Here is a 24,699-nt window from a genome sequence, read left to right as displayed (position 1 = left end):
GAAAAATAAAAACATTTACCATCTAAATATATATAGATATATATATATATATATATATATATATATATATATAAAAGAAAATGGATATAATAACAATGGGAAACTCATGGTTTTCGCTGGTATGCCTTAAGGCATACCAGTGAAAACCATGAGTTACATAACCTAAACTACGGTTTACCAACTGAACCACCTGCTACTGTACAACCTTACAAAAGACTGTACCTACCCAGGTAATAACCAGGAGCGATTTTGGATTTAATTATCCCTTAGAGGTATTAAACCCCTCTAACTGATACCTGCACTATATACACACACACACACATACACTCACACACTATTTTATGAAAGCTGAAAAATAAAAACTTTTCATAAACTGTTACTCAGTTTCATGTGACAGTTGTGATAATACAAACTATATGTAGTCTGTATTATAGTTAAATGTACAGAAAATAGACTCCATCAACTGCCAATGGGATAATCTAGAGCTAGTAGATAGTTTCCGTTATCTAAGTGACCAAGTCATTTGCAGAGGAGGATGCTCTGAGAGCTGCAAGAATAAGAATAGGCTGGGCAAAGTTCAGAGAGCTCCTACCTTTGCTGGCAACAATGGGATTTTTCCTCAGTGTGAAAGGCAGACTGTATGATGCCTGTGTGTCAACAGCTATGCTACACAGCAGTGAAACATGGACTGTGACAGCTGAGGACATGCATAGGCTTGAAAGAAATGAAGCTAGTATGCTTCACTGGATGTGCAATGTCAGTGTGCATGCATGAAAGAGTGTAAGCATCTTGAGAGAAAAGTTAGGCATAAAAGGCATAAGATGTGATGTGCAAGAGGGACGACTGTGCTGGTAAGGTCATATGATGCATATGGACAAGAACAGCTACGTATAGAAGTGCTGATTTCTAACTGTGGAGGGAACCTGTGGTAGAGGTAGACCCAGGAAGACGTGGGGCAAAGTGATGAAGCATGACCTTCGAACTTTAGGCTTTATGGAGGCAATGACTAGCAACTGAGACCTTTGGTGATATGCTGTGTGTGAGAAGATCCGTCAAGTCAAGTAAAATTGTAGTCGTGGCTGAGCTGGTGGCCAAGATCAAGGAGGTGTTCAAAGATCTTTCCAGGAATGCAGTGAGGAATGCATACACCAGGTTCAGGAGCTGTCTTGAGGCCATGATAGAAGCTGAGGGCAGCTAGTTTAAGTGAACTATTATCTTTCAGCCATAATCTAATTGAAACTTTTTTATTTTTTAAAAACACTTATATTTTTGGATTAGGATACTGTTTTTTGTTCCTTATATGCAAACTGTCAAAGTTAGCCCAGACATCCTGTAGTTAACTATTTTTGCCAGGAACACATGGCATAATAACGTATCCTTGATAAAGTTGTTTGGCACTGTGTTAGGATGTAAAGGTTGGAAAACACATAATACAATTTTCGAAGAAAAAAAACAAATTATTTTTACATCTATTTTTCCATGACTGCATCAATGAGATGGTTTACTTGTTGAAGCATTTGTATTTTTATTGAGATATACTTCCTATTACAAACTACTCCGTGATGGAGGGGAGACTAATTAGGTTCGGTAAATTAAACTGGTGCCAGCAGGATTATTTACTTTGCTCAGTAGTACAATCCCTTGGTTGCAGTAAGGTGTGAAATTACAATTGTATGTGGCTTGTAGCCCAGCTCCTTAAACTGACAGCCAATATGCTTCCATAATATTAAAAGACATAAAAATAAAAGGAAAAAAAAGACTGTGAATGTGCCTTAGAAATCTTTCTGGTTTGTGAAATAGAAAACATATGTTCCCCTTGATTGTATGACAATCTATCTCATACAAAATCCCTAAACGTTTTTGCATTACATAACCTTAATTCAAGCAAACTTAGGTACATGTAAAATGACAGGCTTACAGTGGATCTGAACACAAGACTTTTGAGCAATTAATCAAGCAGATGCTTGCCCTTTTGCTTCTACAATATTGTCCTTACGGTCAATAAAAATATGACAGGAAGTTTTACAATCAGTTGAAATTCTACACCCTTTCTGAAAATAGATGCTTACCTCTTCTCTGGTAGAAATAACACGGAGTTTGACAACACCCTGCTCAATTTCAGATTCTCCAATAATAATGGCCAAAGGAATACCACTGTTTTCACAATACTGAAATTGGTCCAACAATTTTGGAGACTTTTTGTAGGAATGCTCAGTCTGTAATGAAGAACAGGAAACAACAATAAGGTATTTTGTATGTTTGTTATAGCAAACTGCACGTTTTACAGGCAATTGACACTATATAATTCATTTTATCACCATTACCTTGTGTGGCAGGTGGGTCTGAAAGGCAGAGTTATCTCAAGCAGTTGTTAAACTCAGAATGTAAAGAGAGATAAAATTAAACATTGTGGAAAATTAAATTTGGTGAGTTCCCATTTCAGCTATTCTGCTACCAAAATTTAAATAATAATAATTTCTAGCACTGATCACAAATAATGGGAGAAATAATCAATACTTAAGTATACCTTCTTTCATTGGTACTAGAAATGTGATAGACAAAATGAATCTTGGTAAATTTTGAACTCACATTGTAAAAGTTCATAAAACATTTCGTCTGCCACTCTACAACTTTCTGATAACTACAAAAAGGATGATTCAAAGACAACATATATCCATTAATAGTCAATAATCACAGTAAATCAAAACAGATGAAAATGTCTCTTTAAATTGTCATCATTTAAAGGTTGCTTTCTATGCTGCCATGGGTAGGACGGTTTGACAAGAATCGGCCAGGCAGAAGCCCACACCAGACTTCTGTAACTGTTTTGACAGGATTTTTACAGCTGGATGCCTTTTCTAACCCCAACCATTCAGCAGAGTGGACTTAGTGCTTTTTACATGGCACAAGCACAGGCAAGGTCAGTTTTGGTAAGGTTTTTACAGCTAGATGCCCTTCCAAATGCCAACCACTTTACAGTGTGGACTGGGTGCCTTTAAGTGGCACCTGCACTGACAGGGTCACCAAGTACTTGCCCTCTTTTGAGAGGGGAGGGGGCATTGATCTTTTGTCGGATGATGAAAGGTTATCGTGAGGCAGAGAGACAGAAACAGGTGTCTTGCTGCAGAGGAAGTACAAGGTTACCTGAGAGAGAGAAAGAGAGATCAGGAATGAAGATAGAAATAGTCATGCTATTGAGACAGGTCAGAAGCTAGCAGAGAGCAATAATACAGTGGCACAGGGCCCAGAGGACAGGATTGGCGAGGTGGGAAGTAAGCTTAGTACACGAAGTGGAAATGTGAGGAAGAGATGTAGAGATGCAGTTTGGTTTGTTGTGGTAGAGTGTGCGAGAAATTTTGTTAAGTGTGGGTGGGACACACAGCACTTCTAGAACTCAGTTTCACTGACATGGACAGGTTTTCTCAAGAACTTTGTATCACCAGACATCTTGGTCCATTGTCGTTTCCTCCATGAGGGCCAATATCCTACGATCGGTCCTTACTATTTCATCCCACATCTTCCTGGGTCTCCCTCTTTCGTGGGTACCATCTACTTTCAATGATCGGCACTTTTTTTATATAGATGACCTCATTCATATGCATCACATGTCCAAACTAATATAATCTTCTCCTTTGCATGCTACATTTGATTCCCCTTATACCCAACTTTTCTCTTAATACATTTGCACTTTCTCATACATGCGCACTGATGTTGCACATCCAATGGAGATTACTACCTTCATTTCTCTCCAGTCTATGCATGTCTTCTGCATTCAGAGCCCATGTCTCACTACCATGGAGTATAGCAGTTCACACAAAAACATCATATAGTCTACCTTTCACTCTGAGAGTGAGTCCTTTTGTTGCCAACAGAGGTAATAGCTCTCTGAACTTCCCCCGACCCAATTTTTATTCTAGAAACAATACTTTCAGAACACCCTTCACCATTGCTAATTTGGTCACCTAGCTAACAGAAGCTATCAACAACCTCAAGAGAGCCTCCTGGACATTTAAGAGAATCTAAGTCCTGTGTGCTCTTAATGCTTATTGTTCCTGCCCATCTGCCACGTACAAAGATTCCACTGCACCTTTTATGTGTCCATTGTTTACACTGGGTGCAGTGAATGGAATTTCTTCCAACTCCTTTCCTACATAGTGATCAAGGCCATACCTTATGGAAAGAGAGCTTTATCTTCTTTCTTACTAACAACTTTGATCTTTGTTAGGTTAACACTAAGGCCCTTTGATTCCAGGTTTTCTTTCCATACCTGAAATTTCTTCTCTAATTCTGCTAAAGATTCTGCAATAAGAGCAAGGTCATCAGCATATAGCAGTTCCCATGGGCACAATTCCTCTGTTATGGCCTAGAGGACCATAATAAATAAGAGTGGGCTGAGAAGTGAACCTTGGTGACAACACCACTGTACATGGCTTGTACAGCTGTAATGAGCCACTCCTCTACTCCTAATTTCCTTAGAGACCACCATATTACAGAGCGGGTTGATGAAGGCTAAGTACAATGATTTACTTTTGGCCAAGTACTTTTCCTGCAGCTGTCTCACTAGGAAGATAGCATCTGTGATACTCTTCCCAGGCACAAAACCAAACTGTATCTCATCTAGTTTTAATTCTATCCCTAATCAATTGAGCTATAATCCTCTCAGTAACTTTCATGGATTGGTGTAGTAGTTTAATACATTTGTAGTTGTTTCTGTCTAAGGCATCACCTTTACCCTTGTAGCAGCTAACTATGATACTACTACACCAGTCATTGGGGATGGTGCCTCACTGAATAATCTGATTAAATAAATGGGCGACAAGGCTGTATCCTACACCACTGGAAATTTTAATCATCTTGGCAATGATTCCTGACAGCCCAGGAACTGTCTTCATATCCTTAATGTTTAAAAGATTTTAAAATAGAAATTTCTTCAAGATGAGAAATAGAAGTAATTGGTCTAATGAAGAAAAAAGATGGTACAAAAAAGAAAGAAGTCACCATTTTAGACAGGCTGATGCAGTGAACTGTGTAACCACTGTCCTCTGTAGCACAAATCCTATGTAAAACTAACATTTCACACACTAACTATAGATACTTAAGTTATAGACTGTCTTATTACAGAGAGGTAATATTTATCCCCACTTAAGTAGGGTTAAACATTACCTCTTGGTATTAATACTACCTCTGTTGCTAATATATATTATGTCTTATTACAATTTAACCATCACCAACAGAAGAGTTGTTAACATTAACAAACCAGACATTGTTAACAACTGAACAAATGAAATTTGACTATCATCATCTTGAGTGAAAATTTTTTGAATCATTGCTTTTGCAACTAAATATTAATAACATAACTATGATGGGGAGTGATGTCTAGTTTTAGTTGGTAGACAAAGTAAAAGAATGGTAATGCACCTGGACCAAAAGCATAACACAGTGACAGAATCAAACATCTCCACCTCCACATACAACACCAAAATCTAAGGCTCCGCATCACTGCAAGAAATGATCCTTCAGCTACAATCCAACAAGAGGGTTCCTATGTGGTTCCACAATTTATTAGAAAAAACAACCAGACAGACATCAAACCACACCCTGCTACCTTTAAAAAAGGTTCCTGGACAAGTCTAGAGTACACTATTCATCAAAATATGATGGAATGATCATAGTTTGATCATAGGACTGCACAATCAGGGCTGGCCTGGGGTTAAATCACAGTAACATCATCATCATTCTTACCTTGATTTTAGCATCCCAAAGTTCACAACAAATTCTCATCCGTTCCTCAAGTAAGTTCTTTTGAGCCGAAATAACATATACCTCCGTACTGGTTGTTCGGATCTTTGCATTGTCAGCCTGAAACAATAATACAGATATATCATTCACTTTTATACAATTGTATTATAAAATTCACAAATCACAACAACACTACATTGCCATAGGTCACAAGGGTTTTGGTAACTGGTGGTCAGCTCTTGATAAGTGTAGGAAAATATGATACTCACTAAGAAATCATGCTGATCTATTGGTCTAAACATTCCATTACCTATTTAATGCATGTTTTGGGTGATCTGCAGTGATGTATCATATCCTTTTTCAGAAGGAAGGTAAGGTATCAAACTACCAAACCCTACTAGTAAAATACACAAGTATTACAGAAACCAGTGATGCAAGAAAGGGTAGCAGGTTGTGTCACAGACTCTAAGAAAAAGTGCAAGGCTAAATTACAGAAACTAGTGATATAAGAAGGGGTGCCAGGGTGTGTGTACCTCAATGTATTTGATAGTAGATGAATTAGTGAAGCAAAGATACTTGGGTCTACATCTTATCAAAAGCAATGTGTCCAGTTTTAAGTGTTCAACAACACCTTTGGTACATATTGACTGTCAGTCTTTGAGTTGATAGTCCAATACCTTATATTCCAAACCATTTTAAATCTACAAAAGTTATGTTCATTTGTGTTTTATTGATGCAAGACAGATTAATCAAAATAATAAAAACCCACAGCCATCTCTCACAAGCAAGTATGACTTGGTTAACATGTATCATGCATTCACTTAATTGTTTTAAGTGCTTGAGTCAATTTTAAGAGTAAGAGAGGAACATTTATGTAGGGATTTAGTAAAATCTTTCTTAAATAATATTTTACTATCATAAACAGAAGGACGCATTAATTAATGTAGTCCTAGATATACTGCAAAACAAGACAAGATGGTCTAGCTGAAATGCTAAATAACAATACCAATACTAATGATGACATAATTGATGAAGGTGCTTTACAAAGTCACTCAACATGCTAGAAATAGCAGCCAAATTTCCCTAAAAATCATCTTTAAAAAAAGTGGTACACATTGGATAATGTAATTGTACATATACTATATTTGGTAGAGTGGTAGAGTGGTCATGAGTGGAATGCTTTGTGATGTAGGCTGGTTTGAACAGAGCTAACCAGGTGCTAATTGACAATAAAGTAAATTGTTTAACTTTTATGGGACGAAAATACCAATTAAAATGCGAATAAGTTTATTGATTGAGGTAAACAGAAATGTGATTTTATAACATTGATGCCTTTCCCAAAGCATTAATAAGTGAAATAGCTACAACCAATAATTGAATATGTGTTACATACTTAGTAGTCTGACAGCAAGATAATAAATACTGTTGAAAAAGGGGCTATTTACTGTTGAAATTGAAATTATTTTAAGTAAAACATTCTGCTATGTCTCTAAACCTTACCAAAACTTTAGCTTCCATAATGGCGAAGATGCGTTCTATTCCAATACTGACACCAACACAAGGTACTTCTTTGCCTTTTGGGTCAAACATTCCAACAAGGCCATCATAACGTCCTCCACCAGCAACGCTGCCAACAGCAACGGATTCTGTTGAATCTCCAGAATCTGATTTATAGGTGTAACCTAGAAAGTATGAAGGAAGACGATACTACAAGTGTAATCATTATATGTACTTAAAATGAAAAAAAACAAGCCATGTTTTTAATAGCAATGAATCAGCTCATTTTATTATCAAGGCACCACAAATCATAAAACTGTGCTTGCTTGTTTCAAGTTAGTTAGGCACTCCACAATAAATAAATATATATATATATAACACAAATGGGATTTAAAATTAAAAGCTGTTTCAGCATCCTTTACAGATGAATTCTTAGATTACATCATGACAAAAATCTGCCATCTTCAGGTGATTTTAAACAGAGTGGTAAGGTAGAAAATTTAAGTTAGCCAGCTCATGATGTTACATAGTGAAGCTACCAAGACTTGCAGAATTTCAAAAGGCTGCTTGTAAGAGCCATGGTTCAAAACTTATCAAATTTCTCAAATCGCTATCTTAATTAGTTTATGGCCCTATCTGGAGAATCAAGGAAGACAATTACATTAGAGGAAAAATGAGAATAAAATAAAAGAAACACCAGATAAAAGGTATGGTTATTGCCATTTATCCTACAGCAGCACACACATACATATATTTTATTACCTTTAATAGATGCAATTGCACATGCACACACACACACACATACTCATAAGTATATATCATGTTTACATACACACAAATATATATATATATATATATATATATATACACACACACAAACACACACATATACACATATACTTATATACCCATTTACCACATATATACATGCATACACACACACACACACATGTATATACAAACACACATCTGCACTTACATATAATTAATTAATGTTTATAAAAAAACAATCAGTGTATATGTGAGTATTCATTTTATGTGCATCTGTGCAGACACATACACTTAAGCTGCCTATGGAAGAGTGATGCTAGAACTGTGAAATCTTGCATGCATTAATTTTGAACTCATTTTATTAATAACTGGTAACTAGTAGTGACTTCTCTTGAAAACTGACAAAATTTGGCATCAGCAGAAAAAGGGCTTAGCCCCCAAGAACATTCATGCTGACATGGTTGCTACATTAGGGGATGATGCACTGCAAAAGTGGGCAGCTGAATTTAGGAGAGGAAGAGAGAGTTTTGAAGACAGCTCAAATGCTGGACATCCTGCAACTTCCACCACCAAGGAAAACATTGATTGCGTTAACTATATGGTGATAGATGACAGGTGGCTGATTATAAATCAAATTACTAATGCTATTTGCATATCCTGTGAGACAGTAGAGAATGTTCTGCACAATGAACTTGGCATGATGAAGGTTTTATGATAAAGTCTTCTGACACCTGATCAAAAGTGCATCAGGCTGATCACATCATTTGGTCACGTTCCATGAGAGTATCTTAGTCAGCCTATGAACTCTTCAGCTGACCCTTGTATGCACATATCCTCACAAATTCAAAATTACCTGGTCTACCGTCAATAGTGCACAACCACACAAGAATGGAAGCTTCAAATCAAAGATTCAGTGTGACTTTTGTTTGAGCAAAAAATTGAGAATTTTGACTCAAGGGAGCAATAGTTTGAATGAAAGAAATGAATTGTTAATGCCTTTTATGCATGCAACTAAGTATCTTGTATGCATATACAAGCCTCCTTGAATTTCATTCTGGTTTGGAAAAAAAATGTTGGTTCTGAAATGTTTAATAAGTTTTCTTAATATATGTTTTGATATGTGTGTGTTTATGTATATATGCATATGTGAATACATACATGAATAAATAATTCTGTGCGTGTGTATGAGTGTACATGTGTATATGTATGCACCTGCACAGGGCAATCATATTAATGTATTATTTAAAATCAATGCATTTTCATGATGACACTTGTATGGAGTTTAAGACATTTATAATAATGCTACCAAGTCAATCAGAAATGAAATTTTAAAAAGTGTGAGCTTGAAGCAGCGGTTTTTGCACACGTCATTCACAAAGGTTTTAAACAGAAGAACATAAGGACAAGTATTTTCTTCAAACTTTCATTTCATATTCCAAAAAGTATCCAGACAGTGAATATTTCAAAGGCTTGATTTGCCAACTGATGATTGGAATACTGGAAATAGGAGCTTTTGCAGGTATATACAGAAAAGTAAGTAAATGGGTCTCTGATGGTTTCAATGACAAACTTTCAGCTGTTTGATCACATGACCTATACCCACAGTTTCCATTTACCCTAATTTCAAACACAAGGTTCAAGGCAACCTGAAGCAAAGGTAACCAACACTTGACTCAGATGCCATAGAGTGTGATGAAACCCAGGATCATATGATTGCAAAGCAAACTTGTTGACCATGCAGTGTGTGTAAGTATATGAGTGCATTCAAGACATGCGTATGTATATGTGCATTTATATAAGAGTGTGTGCATACAAAACCAACTAAAAGCTAATAATGATCTTCAGTTCATTATTTGTTCCCTTCTTGTATAAACGTCCATTTACCTTAGAACACTCTTACCTTTGAGAATACCTTCATATATCAATCCAGTGTAATAATCTAGTCCTCTTGCGAGGCTCAGATCAAAAGATACCTGAAGACAGAAAGGAAATATTTAGACTTGATAAAGTTGCAATACTTATTCATTTCTGATATTTAGAGAAGTCACAAGATTGTAAAAAGAAGTAATCGCAATATATGACTGGTATCTATATCTGCTAAATGACCCTTGAGGACTGAAAAACAGAGTGAAAACCCAATGGAATTTGATCTCAGAACAGAACCACTCTAACTAAACATTGTAAGGAATTTGGTCAGGCACTACTAATTTTTGTTGCATTTCTATGCCTTGATCCAAGCATAGGATGGGGCTCACCTCTTTCAGCTGGGAAATGGATGGAATGCCTGGTATGTGTCTTGTTGTGGCTACCCACTCCCAAAAAAATGGGGAATAGGCTTGGGTATATGATAATGGCTACTAATTCAACTGTGCTTGATATAATATAAGTGTTTCTGACATAATATAAGTATATCTGATATAATAGCATATGATATAATATTAGCATGTCACATTTACTGATTATTTACAGAGTGAATACTTTATACAAAGTATATAAAATATATGTAAGATTGTATAAATTTGTTGTATAAAGTAGATTTAAATTTGTTATAATGATAGTTTGTTTGTACACGCATTAAGTTCATCTGCCATCAAATTACCTTAAAGCATACACAATCTAGGACTTCTAGCACCTCCTTTCATACCTCTTCTTATATCCCTTCTTGCATCATGTATTTCTGTTAGACTGGTTTAGTTTACTGAAGAGCCAAAGAGACAACTTCTACATAGTTACCCAACCTACAAGAAATAGCAGCCAAAGCTCTCTCAAATCAGATGTTCCATCTTGGACACAATGGATAATGTACTCTGGGGTATACAATGCTGTAAAACAGATGTAATGATCATGGTTGGAATATCAGCTCAATTATGACTGGCTTGGAGCTAAATAACAACAAGAGGAGCCAATGTGGTCAATGCTGATATTGTGTAACTAGCACCCACGCTGGTGGTACATAAAAAGTACCTTCCGAACACTGGGCCTCATGGAAGCAATGACAAATGATGTGCTTGAGAAGAAAACCCATCAAGCCAAATGAAATCATAGTCACAGCTGATATTGGTGTCATGCAAACTGATACCTATGCCAGTGGCACATAAAAGCACCCGTTACACTCTCAGAGTGGTTGGCATTAGGAAGGGCATCAAGCCATAGAAATCATGCCAAATCAGACTAGACTCTGGTACAGCCCCTCAGCTTACCAGCCCTAGCCAAACTGTTCAACCCATGCCAGCATGGACAACGGATGTTAAATGATAATGATGATGAACTAGGATGGCTTATTAGAGTTTAATTGGTTATTAGCTTAATAGGACTATAGTTTAACAGACCGTTAGTTAACTGGGCTAGAAAGTGGCATACTTATGCAGTTGAAAACATGACTGCAAGCTGTTCACCTCTCAGAAAAACAATGCTGATAACTAGAAATGAAATTCTAATCCCTTACAGGGTTATCTAGCACACTATCAGTTGTCTATGGTACTATTTCTCAGCCTTGTTATCTTAGGGTTACACAGAGTCAAGTACATAAGATGTCAGACTATCCGTTCCCCTAACCTCACCTCTTGTTAGAACAGCTTGCTTGGTATGCTAAGAACTATGGGACAGATACTACAGTTCTCTGCTGTGCTCAATGGAAATATGTAATAAATGAATCTTTCTCTAATTTAGTTAAAACTGCATTAGGGCCCATATTAAAAAGTAGTCTACATACAGTGGCTCTATTTAGACCCCACTGTGACCAAGTAGACTCAATATGAATGAATAAATTTTTATAAAAGCCAACATACATATATCTTTCTGTCAGTGCTCTATACACACTTCTACATTCTTTTTCCATCTATTTCATATTCAGGTACAATTAACAAAGATTCTAGAGAGAGCCAGCATGAATGAGTTTATTCTTGGGAGAGGAGACTCATGGTTACTTGCATTTTACATAGGTGTATGTGGGGTTGGGGTGAGGCTGGAGAGCTGCCTGAAAGAGAGATAAATACAATGGTGACAGAACATGCTCTGATGATAATATATCCAAGACGACGAATGGAAGAGAGGGTGGACACAAAAGAATCAGGGAGAGTAGATAAGGTTGTAAAACTATGGGAAGAGAATAAGAGGTAGATATAGACATAGGAGTGGAGGTGGTCATTTATATATAGAGGGATGAATACAGTAAAACATGAACAGGTGTGGGGTGAGAAATATGAATGGTGGGTTTGGACAATTATTAGAATGCGGATGGATGCCAACTGGATATAGCTCAGAGAAGAGGAAGTGGTGACTGGCAGTACAGAGATGGTAATATGGTATGGTATATAGTAATAGGTCCTGCTTTCATTTCAAGCAGCAGAATTATACAGCAGATAGGAAAGTGGTGGAGAAATGTGTGATAGGGTGTTAAGAGGTGGGGGAGGGGCAACATTAAGAATGGGGACTGGATATCAATAGGAAGTGGCTCAAGGAAGGGACCTAGTTCTCTGGGTAACACACATAAGTGTCACGTTGGATCATTGCTGTTAATTAGAAACATATTTACTTTAGCAAATCATCTAAATGGACTACAAGTCATGCGTTTCAATGTATGTGCTTTTCCTGCATTCTGTAATTCAATCTAACATTTCTCATCTCCCAAAGATAAGTTAGATACTCTGAGGACATTGTTAGCCTCAGATTGGCCACTTTGCAAAGATGAAATGCATCTCTCATAATACTATGAAACTGAGACCAAGCACCAGCTTCTGTAGGCATAGTTATCCAACACAACTGAAACAATATATGTGGATGCATCAGGTGTGGAGCTTGCAACTTACCTTGTCTAGACAACCATAAATGTCACAGTACTTCAGTAACAGTTTCATGTCAGCAACACCTTCAGCAGCAGGTTTTTGTGCCATCAATACACTATCATTGTTTAATCGGTCAACAAGTTCCATTTTGCCTGCAAGTGAAACAGTTCTTTAAAAATAAATGAAGGATTTCAAATTTAACTGAGAAGTGGTGACAGGGACTCAAACAAATAAACACCAGAAAGGTACAAATCTTGTGAATGTTGGTGAAGAGTTTACTAAAGAAGGAGGAAGGCAGTAGAAATATATATATATATGAGAGAGAGAGAGAGAGAGAGAGAGAGAGAGAGAGAGAGTGGGGGGTAAAGAAAAAGATAAGTGGGATGTTATTTTTGTTTGGTCACAGAGCAAATCTGGACCAGAACATCTGTGATCAAAGGTGTTCCTATTATCAACCTCCTATTTTCTTTTCAAGCCTAGTTTATTTAGAGCTACATTACCTGATATGTCAGCCTTTCTTTAAATAGCAAAATGTAATTTAGGGAAGATTTTGCAGTTAAATCTAGTACGTGAAGGATCTCTTGTTGCTTCAAGGGATTTATCATAGAAATGGTGAGAAAGAAAAAAAAATTGAGAGGTGGAAGAGAATGGGAAAAAAGGTTAAAAGAAACAGAATGAGTGAAAGAGAAAATGGGAATAAAAGAAAATGAAGTGGAAGAAAAGACTGGTAAAAAAAAAAGATCAGAGGGTGGGGTAGGGGGCGAAAATGAAGTAAGAAATTGTTTTATGTAAAATGCAAGGAAATAGCAGCAAAAGAAAACAAAAATATTGAAGTGAACAACATAAGAGAGAAAAAAAGGTAGGAACAAGAGAAAAAGAGCAAACTATGTAGAAGGTAGAAAAGCAGAGGACTAAGAGAAGAGAGGGAGGGGTTTAGGATAAAGAAACTGAAAGAGACATAAAGGAAGTAGAGGAAAGAGAAAAGGGTGAGATACTATAAAAGTCACCTTTCAATTTAACATATTCCCATATTCTATCAGCTGTCTCTGGGGCAAGGCCTTTTTCATCTGTCATTTCTTTACGAACATCACACCAATCCATCTTAGAAAATGGTAAGAAAATGTATAAATATATTGCAAGATTTCATTATTATAATCATATGAGGCACAAAGTCTATGAATTAAGATGTTGGATAACTGACTACAAGATCATATGTTCAGATTTTACGACATAAGTCACTGTGGCTTTAATATAATGTGATGAACCAATATAAGTGCAATGCAATAATCCCTTGACTATCAAGCGTGTTATGTTCCAAAACCTCCTACGATAGGTGAAAATCTGTGAAGTAGAAACAGTGCTGTACTGTATATATTCTTTATCATTTTTATAATTTGTATATATTTATTATATAAATGCAAAACAATACCACACACTCACCTCCCGAGTTTCATTTTCCATACAGTAAGTGCAGTTTTTTGTTTACTCATCTATGGTACACTATGAATTTTCTTTTAATATATTTTACTTAATGTATTATACAGTGCAGTACAGTACTGTATTTTTATTTATTAATTTATAGGCATGAAAATGCTTATTTTACCACAGAAATAATTAAAATCTAAAAAAATATAAATACCTATCGGCCACAGAAACCCACTATATATTGAGGAGTCTATGATATAAATTTACATATATTAGCCAGAAAAATCCGTGATGCACTGAGTGCGCAGTAAGTGCACCACAATATGGTGAGGGATTACTGTATACCTTAACTCATGACCTTGTAATCTTTGGTTACAATACGGTGTTTTGACCCTCTGAGTAAGCCACCTTGAATGGAAGTAACTAGTTACCAGTAAATAGCACTTTGCAAGCATAGAAATCCATGATAGCTGTCAAATATTCTTGTTGCTGCTGCAACTAATGATAAATTTATATCTGTGAAAAGGCATACGTCTATAAATAAACTTGCTTTCCATTTTTTTGTATATCTATAATTTCATGTATGCATCATCATTTTATATGCATCTTGGCACCATTATTAGAGAGGTCATTGTGTTTTAAGCAACACCAAAACGTCATTTCTATTCTATCTCCATTCACCAACCACTTTGCAATGTGCTGGATATATTTTATCGCAGCACCAGCATCTAAAGGGGTTGTTTTGTCCTCAGCAACAATAATACTGACTATTATACTGGTTCTAGGGGTCACCAACTGATAGGGAACACCAAAACACAAGTAACAAGGTGAGCAAAGACAACATCAGGACTACTTTGCACTTAGGACAAATATTTTATACACACACACAATTTGTGTTTTTTACAATCTACTACCTGAGCTACAAAGAAGTAAGTCAATAAATAGTACAATGTTTTATTTAGAGAGACTAATACTGTTTTAATGTCCACTTTCCCAAGCTTGTATGGATCAGATGGAACTTGTTGGGGCAGATATACTTAGGTGTATTTTTTTTTCATAGGTAAGCATACAAGTGAAAAAGTTGAACCACTTATTTAATGTTTTCATAGTCTGGCATTAAAAGAATAACTTTAACTTTGTTTCTACCTATAGAACTTAACAACAGTCAATGAAAGATTTGGTGAGGAGTCGACAGACATTATCACCATGAATATGGTAGAAGTGAACCATATGTAGTAGCTTCTAGCAACATGATAACATTAATAAAACAGACGAGATGAAGAGATTTGAGACATTGTTGCTGAAGAGATTTGAGACATATTCTTAGTTGTTGTTGCTGCTAAACATCAGGTAATCTCATCAAACAATCAATAAATCATTCCAGATTCAACCATTCCACCTTTTTATTCAGGAACAGTCAGGATTACATCGTCTTTTTTAAGAAGGAAGGGTGTGATTTGAGGGAGACTTGTTTAGACATTCCTTTTTGAGTAGGCATGATCAAAGGTCATTCCTGATTGAATAGACTTATGATTAAAGGTCATTCCTGATTGAGCAGACTTATTAAAGGTCATTCTTCATTGAGCAGACTTATCATTAAAGGTCAATCTTGACAGAGTAGACATGTGAGAAAAGGTGCTAGAGCAATTATCATTTAGTCTTTACTTAAGGTAGAGTATCCAAGTGCACATTATTCTGGATACATATAAGTCTTTCTCTTTTTAGGATGGTGAGGTGTGATTTTCAGGAGTTTTAGTTAGACAGGAGACTATTTAGCTGAAAGTGGAGGCAAGTGAAGTTTGAAACAGTGTAGATAGATGAGGTGTGAGACTGTGTAGATAAGTGAGGTGATAGACTGTGTAGGTAGGTGAGGTGTGAGGCAATGCAGATAGGTGAGATGTGTAGGTGAGGCCTGAGACTGTAGGCAGGTTAGGTGTGAGACTGTACATAGGTGAGTTGTAAGACAATTTAGATGGAATGATTGAAATGTAAAAATATATTCTTCAAATATAATGAATCACAAACATTGACTTGCCTTATCAAGTTTGTCAACAGCAGAGCAAATTGGTCGGAAATCTTTCTCTGGGACACCACATGCCGCAAATATACCATCTAAGAGTTTGCGGTGGTTCACCTGGGAAATGAAAAAAATCAGATAAATAAAATATGTAGGCACAAATATAAAATACATAGCTATGTATGTACATATATTGTATATACCAGAGTAAGCACATAAATGTAAAACAAGGTGGAAAATATAGTACTTGAATACCAGAGGCAGAGTAATCTGCTTTATTAATAAAGCTGCAAAGACATCACAAGAACTGTTGTAATATCTTTGCAGCTTTATTAATGAAGTATATTGTATAAATGTCTATAATAAAATATATCAAATTCATAGCTGTATGTATACTGTATGAGAGTATAATACTTGTATAAAGCACAAGTATAAAATACATAGTTATGTATGTATGTGTATTGTATATGTGTATATGATAGAGTATATAAGCACAGCTATGTATGTATGCGTATTGTATATGTGTATGATAAAATATTTGTGCACAAGTATTAAATATGTAGCTTTGTCTGCATACAATAAAAGATATATACGCACACACACATATGTATGTATATATGTACATATATATGTGGAGGCACATGGCTTAGAGGTTAGGGTATTGGATTTATGTTCATAAGATTCATCCAGTGTTTTCAATTTGGGTTTGTCCCCGTTAATGGGGGTGGCCAGATATACCTCAATGCCACAGCAACTGCCCTCACACCATCTCACCTGATTTTGGGCGTCCTCCCTTCTCAAGCCAACCCTCCCAATCTCCTCCTCCACCTGTCCCCTCCATGTTTTCCTCAGTCTTCCTCGCTTTCATGGTCCATTTACCTCAAATTCAAATACTCTCCTCAGAACATGCTCCTCATCCCTCCTCAACACATGCCCATAAAACTGAACTCCATTTACCCTTGCCAACAGTTCCATCAATTCCTCCAACCTCAGCATCCCCATCAAGTTTTCAGTCCCCTCTTATCAACATAATTCTCTCACCATTGCTCTCTCAGCCCTTCTCAAAATTGCCATCTCTCTCCCCCTCAGACATGATGTCTCATTCCCATACAGCATTGCAGCTCTCACGCAACTCCTATAGATCCTTCCTTTCATCTTCAATGAGAACCTTTTCCCATACAACAACGCTCCACATTCCCTGAACTTCACCCAGCTAAGTCTCACTCTTGCTGTCACAGCTGCTTCACATCCACCACTTACATCCACCCTATCTCCCAAATAACAAAACCTCATCACATAACATTTTCACTGGTTCTGCCAGCCCTCCAGCTCCTATCTCACATCTTCCACAAACAAGCTCTCTTGCCAGTCTTGGGGGTCACCTTCTTCATTTTTGTACATCTACCATGAATCCATTTCTCACATCTCGTACACAACACTGCATTTGCCATTACCCTCCTCCCACAGACACCACATGGATCCACCTTACTAACACTTCTCCTTCCACCCCGCTCACCATCACCTTTGTCTTCCCGAGGTTTATCTTCAAACCCTTGCTTTCAAATGCCTCCTTCCATTTCCAAAACTTCTTCAATCCCTCTAGAATAAGGTCATCCACATACAGTATCTCCATTATCAATTCCTCTCTTGCACTTTCCGTCACCACATCAATCACTATTGCAAACAACAATGGTGACAACACAGATCCCTGATACACACCAACTTTCACCACAAACTCCTCCGACAGCTCTGATCCAACTCTCACTTTTGTCTTTACCCCTTTGTACAAACTCATCGCTGCTCTCACTATTACCTCTAGTACACCACTCTTCCTCAATGCTCACTCAATCACCTTCCTTGGAACCCTGTCAAATGCCTCCTCCTGATCAACGAAGCACATGTACAATTCCTTCTCCTTATCTCGGTATTTCTCTTGCAATCTCCTTACAATGAACACTGCATCTATTGTCCTCCTTCCTGGCATAAAACCAAATTGCATCTCATCTACATCCACCCCTTTCCAAATTCTCCTCTCCAACACTCTTTCCACTATCTTCATTGCATGCTCCAATAACTTCACTCCTCTTGCATCCCCCTTCCCCTTGAATATCCATACCACCATACTTAGTGCCCAGTCCTCTGGCATTCCTCTTCCAGATAGAGTCCTTCTGACTGGCTTCCATCTAATTTTTGTTTTTGTTCACCTCTATCCTGCCGTCTTCCACTCTCTCTTTCCTTCTTCTGCACTTCCCTCAGGCTGGGTAGCTATGTATCTCCTCTGCGGCAGTGCACCTGTCTCTGTCTTCATTTCTGATGCTTCTCTCTCTCTCTCTCCCCAGTTGGGTAACCTTGTACCTCCTTTACAGCAAGACACCTGTTTCTGTCTCTCTATAACCTTTCATCATCTGACACAAGATCAACCCCCTCCCCTCTCAAAGGATTTTTGTCTTGCAGGCTACTTGGTGACCCTGTCGGTGCAGGTGCCACTTAAAAGCATCCTGTCCACACTGTAAAGTGGTTGGCATTTGGAAGGGCATTCAGCTGTACAAACCTTGCCAAAACTAGCCTCACCGGTGTTTGTGCTATGTAAAAAGCATAAAGTCCACTTTGCTGAGTGGTTGGTGTTAAGAAGGGCATCCACCTGCAAAAATCCTGCCAAAACAGTCACAGAAGTCTGATGCAAGCTTCTGCCTGGGTGGCTCTCATCAAACCGTCCTACTCATACCAGCATGGAAGGCAGACGTCAAACAATGATGATGATGAACACCTGAGTCAACTAAAGGTTAAAAGGAGCCATAATTGGAATTGAACCCAATATTTCATGATTACAATGTGAACTAAACTATTTATCTATGCTTGCATCCACATGAATAAACAGACACATGTATGTATCCATGCTCACACGCATATTCAGCTAGAGACCTTTTTGAGTGATACAGTCTCACCAACTATCACCAAATGATCAATTGCTTATTCCTGTAATAGAGACTGTTTAACCCTTTCGTTACTATATTTCTGACCAAAATACACCCCTTATATGTTTCAATTAATTTCTAATGTAATCATAAATTTAGTCTGGTTTCATTAAACAAACTATAACTTTTTTATTTATCAATATATTAATCTGATTTTTGGAAGATAATTTAATGAAAGGTTCTCAACCAATTCTATACCATAACTTTTGTCACAAAGTGACTCTAATTGCAGGTAGATACAGGTAAATTCAACAAAATATAAAATTATTAAAATTTTGTTTAAACATCGCTATAGAAAATGGGTTATTAGCTAATATTCAGTTGGGTATACAACAAAATTTTATGATAGAATTTGTTATTCTGGGTAACTTTCTGATACCCATAATAATATTTATGGCAAAATAGTCTTAATTTCATTTAAGGTTATGGGAAACCACTTTCTTTCGTTTTGTTTACGTTTAGCGTAACGGTTCGTTTCCGCCGTAATGATTTCAAATAGGCTCATTCGAAAAAGTAAAAAGAAATAGTCTAAGGCTTTAACCCTTCTGGGAAAGTCTGTGGCTTGGTCCAGTTTCTTCAGAAAAATCACCGAAAGAAACAGTTTTTAAATTTTCACTCCATTCAGGTGCCAATTCATTTTCTTTATCGCTGTCGGAGCTCTCGGATTCACTGTTTTCACTTTCAGAAAATGAAACATCAGATTCATTATCAAATACCACATGCTTTTTTTTTTTCAGTCATAGAGTTAGATTTATGAAGGTCTTCAGTAGAAAATCCTTCGAATTCTGACTCACTGCTTGATATAATGAAATTCGTATCCATTTTTTGTCAGAATTACAAATTTTGAAAACACAATAGGAACAAATTTCGGAAAAAAATCTCCCAAAATTCACGGAATTAAAATTACACTTCGATTTTTGTACAAAACTGTAGTTGAACTCTTTACAAAGTATAATACGCGTTTTCACGAATGTACTAAAGAGATTTGCTCTGATATTCTCATTTAAATATGAATAGGTAAATTCGGGCGGTTTTGGGCGGCTTGGTCACATTAACCAAAATTTTTTTCAGGCGGTTTCGGGCGGTTTGGTAACGAAAGGGTTAAGTAAACTTGAAGATGGTGATGGCCACTATCTAGCCAACTGCATTAACTGCAGACTTTATCATTATCATCATCATCATTATTATTATTATTTCTATAATGATGATGATGTTGATGATGATGCCTCCTGTCGATTTTGACATATAAGTGTTTGAAGGAAAGGATTAAAACCAAAAGAAGCTGCATCTATTTGTGACAGATGCATGAATATAATTTGAGTCCAGGAATGGATTTTGCCATAAAGTCACAATGGGGATGATGATGATTTTGATTGTGATTGGACAAATGTGTCTGTTGATTGCAGAATATCATTCTTTTATTGTTCTGTTCCTGCAACTCAAATTTTTTGATGCTACATGACACATTTTATACCACTCAGATTGTTCTAGGCAATATGGTGTTAAATTAAGGTGTAGGGATTTTAGTGATTGTTTCAAGTTATCCTTTATTGGGAAATCCCTCTACTTGTCAGCCACACAAAAGAATTTTTGGAATGCAATCATCTTGCATTCAAAGAACATGTTATGCCCATCTGCATTGAATTCTAAACAGCATGCTTTCAATACTGGAGATATCACATCTTTCAAAAATTGTGACATTCAGTTTCATACAAATGTGTGCTCAAAATAAAGATTTGTACACACGTATTTTAGTTTCAAATGATAATAATAATAATAATAATAATAATAATTCTTTCTAATTTTGCCACAGGGTCAGTAATTTAGTGAAAGGGAGCAAATCAATTACATTATCCCCAGTACTTGACTAGTACTTTATTAATAATCAGGGAAGGATGAAAGAGCCAGAAGAAATGCTGATAGGCATTTTGTTTAACACACTAATGATTCTGTCAGTTCATCACCTTAATAATAATCCTTTCTACTACAGGCACAAGGTCTATTTGGGGAGGGAGTAAGTTGATTATATCAACCCCAGTGCTAAAATGGTACTTATTTCATTGACCTTGAAAGGATGAAAGGCAGTCAACCTTGGTAGAGTATGAACTTAAAATGTAAATATGGATGAAATGCCACTAAGCATTTGTCTGATGCATTAATGGTTCAGCCAGCTCACTACCTTCATTGCCTTAATAATAACAATAATGGTTTCAAATTTTGGCACAAGACAAGCAGTTTTTGAGGGGAGGGGAAGTCAATTACACCAACCCTAGTACTTGACTGGTACTTATTTTTTTACTCTGAAAGGTTGAAAGGTAAAGTTGACCTTAGCAAAATTTGAATTCAGAATGTAGAGGGCCCAAAGAACTGCCATCAAGCATTTTGTTTGGTGCAGTAACAATTCTGCCAGCTTGACACCTTCACTGCTTTAATAATAATCCTTTCTCTTATAGGCACAAGGGTTGGAATTTGGTGGGAGGGGTTAAGTCGATTACATTAGCCCTGGTGTTTCACTGGTACTTAATTTATCGACCCCGAAAGGATGAAAGGCAAAATCGACCTTGGTGGAATTTGAACTCAGATCATGAAGACAGACGAAATGCAGCTAAGCATTTTACCCGGCATGCTAATGATTCTGACAGCTCACCACCTTAATAATAATGATAATAATAACTCACTATATTATAAAACTGTGTCAATAAAAGACTTTCTTATAATATATATTTCTTTATTGCCCACAAGGGGCTAAACATATAGGGGACAAAGACAGACAAAGGGAGTAAGTTGATTACATCGACCCCAGTGCGTAACTGGTACTCTATTTCTTTCTTATAATATAGTCTTAATAAAAGAATTTCACATCATATTGTTACAATAATGGCTTGATTGTAACACTGCCTAAATAGAAAACTTTATTATAATATTATTCCAATGAAAGATTTCCTTATAATACTATTTCAATTTAAAATTTTATTCAATAAAAACTATTCTTACACTCATCTCATGAGATTACACATATCCACACTCGATTCCCAATTGCCCACACACTCTTCTGTACATATTTCATTCTCAGTTTTAACTCATTCACAAACAGATTCTTACATCCACTTCACATCAACAATCTCCTACACTCAACTCACATGGCCACTTACACATACACAAACTTGAATACTCAACACCTGCCTTTATAATGTGATCAACTCACCTTGATCTCATAGTTTCCAATATCGAGTTCAGTTAAGATACTGGACACCATCCTCACACACTCAGCATCAGGGATCATTGGATCATATTGACCAGCAATATCAATATCCTATCACAATAGAATAATAAAGATATGCATTAGACAGATATGGTACAACGTAATATTTACATATAGGAGATCAAGTAAAGGTGAATTAATCAGCAGTGATGTTGATGGTTTAAACCTAACAACATAGCTGTTGATGATTAAACCTAAGAACACAGATGTTGATAGTTAAACCTAACAACACAGATGTTGATGGTTAAAATAAATGTTAAACTAGATGGCATTTAAGAGAATCAGCAATGCTGAAAATTAAAGCATACAAAAATGGTGTTAAAGAAAACTGAATCAGTTTAACAGCGTTAATGGATAAACAATTAGGGTGACTACATTAGAGAAAGATTTAAAGCACAGAATTAGCAACAATATTTGTAAGAATATAACATACACATTGATAGAATTCTCGATATCGTCCTTTCGTCATGGCAGGTTGGTCTCGCCGATAAACTTTAGCAATTTGGTAGCGTTTTATGTTGGTAATTTTGTTCATAGCCAAATAACGAGCAAATGGTACCTGTGGGCAGTTAAGGAATTGGTAAAAATAGAAAATACTGGAAATTGAACCTGCAGTCAACTGGAGCCAGTAGATTGGAAAAACACTGAATCAAGGAGTAAAATTTTAAAGAATTGTTGGACTCTTAATCACTTTAATTTTATTTGATATAACAGACTGGATATGTTATTCACTCTTTTGTTACCAAATTTCTGCTGGTATACACTACCTTTATTTTAATTAATTTTGAAAATAATAAAGAATTTAGTGAAATAACTGTCATTATTAATCTGGTGTTAGGAACATAAAAATTTTGATGGTCAGTTTTAATTTAGGTTACTTGAAAATGGGAAGTTTGAATCCTGGAATCAAAGGCAGTCTCAGGTAGGCTGGTATCAAAAAGGTTAAGATGTTAGACTAACAACGAGTACAGGGTAAAAATTCCATTTAATAAACTTTTATAAAAAGATACGGTCAAATCATAACGCAGTGATAGAATTTCACCTCCTTGGTCAACCAAATCATAAATCAGTTTAGAATCTTCACCATATTTTCCAGTAAGGGTTTCCTGATAGAAGAAACAAGAAAATGGTTTGATAAAAAAACAATTGCAACTGGGGAAGTAACTGCAAGCATTTTAGTTAAAACAAATCTAATTAATTCTACTGACAGACTCGTTTATTGATTTTGACAGTTGTTTCATAACTGGAACTACTTACTAAACTATAAAGTGGTTGAGTATTCCATAAATACTCATATCCTTTAGTATTCAGAATATTCTGTCAAATGTAATGCTTGTTTATTTATATTGTTTTGAATTAATCATACATTATCTTGCAGATTTGGGATTTTGATGATTTGATTGTTTATTTTTACAATGACACTGTATGCAGAGTAGGTGTGAGAGACTAAATCTGGCTAGTTTAAACATATTACAGGTAGAATATTTTGACCAGATATGGCCAGTTTAAATGCTCCAGGAGTAACTTACTTCTCATGCAGAATCAGTATCACACTTCATGACAAAATTGGTTCTCAAATCATTGATGCATTCTGATTGGCTTCAGCACAGTTTACATCAACCCAATCTCATACATACATGATAAACTATTACAAGCAAATTAATGTATATTTTATAGTATATTAATACCCTACACTACAAATAAACATTGTCACTCACTGCTGAGATACACAATTAAAAACAAATTCATGCTTATTCTACATTACATTAAACAACCCTACACTCTAACTTAATATAGTCTCTAATTTGTGAGACAGAATATTACAAGCAGATTAATGGATACTAGATTAACCAACCCTTAGACAAATCAGGAGATGTATCTACATACATATTTATACATACACACACACAAACCTATAAATACATGCTATGTTGTCTAAAACAGAGAAGACTCCTTGCACTAAGGACACCCAAACTTAGAAGGAAGGGTGATGTTGAAGTGGACAATGAATTAAGTCTACTACCCACCAACAGGTTTTCGCAAGATTCCATCTCAATAATTACACTTACAAGATTTAAACTGACCCAAGGCAAAACAAGAAGAAACTTAGCCCATGGTGCTCTACAGTGAGATTGAATCTGGAACATGATTAGAAAACAAACTCTTTCACTACAAGGCCATAACTGCATTTGTAGGTCATACTGTGCTGCATACACACATGTATTAACA

General features: G+C 36.2%; 1 protein-coding gene across 1 annotated transcript in view; it reads right to left on the bottom strand.

Moving 5' to 3' along the window:
* Nucleotides 1-24,699, bottom strand: part of LOC115230998 (histidine--tRNA ligase) — a 61,894-nt gene that overhangs the window by 5,717 nt on the left and 31,478 nt on the right. Inside the window, exons 5-14 of the mRNA XM_029801093.2 lie at nt 23,481-23,576; nt 22,904-23,029; nt 22,414-22,521; nt 16,252-16,350; nt 13,799-13,892; nt 12,816-12,943; nt 9,908-9,980; nt 7,240-7,421; nt 5,743-5,859; nt 2,070-2,216 (exon numbers count right to left, since the gene is read on the bottom strand). Of these exons, the coding sequence (XP_029656953.2) occupies nt 2,070-2,216; nt 5,743-5,859; nt 7,240-7,421; nt 9,908-9,980; nt 12,816-12,943; nt 13,799-13,892; nt 16,252-16,350; nt 22,414-22,521; nt 22,904-23,029; nt 23,481-23,576 (1,170 nt within the window). The remainder of the gene's footprint in view (nt 1-2,069; nt 2,217-5,742; nt 5,860-7,239; nt 7,422-9,907; nt 9,981-12,815; nt 12,944-13,798; nt 13,893-16,251; nt 16,351-22,413; nt 22,522-22,903; nt 23,030-23,480; nt 23,577-24,699) is intronic.

Source organism: Octopus sinensis, unplaced genomic scaffold (genome assembly GCF_006345805.1).
Source record: "Octopus sinensis unplaced genomic scaffold, ASM634580v1 Contig17090, whole genome shotgun sequence".
Taxonomy (NCBI): domain Eukaryota; kingdom Metazoa; phylum Mollusca; class Cephalopoda; order Octopoda; family Octopodidae; genus Octopus; species Octopus sinensis.
This window is presented reverse-complemented; position numbering and strand designations above follow the sequence as displayed.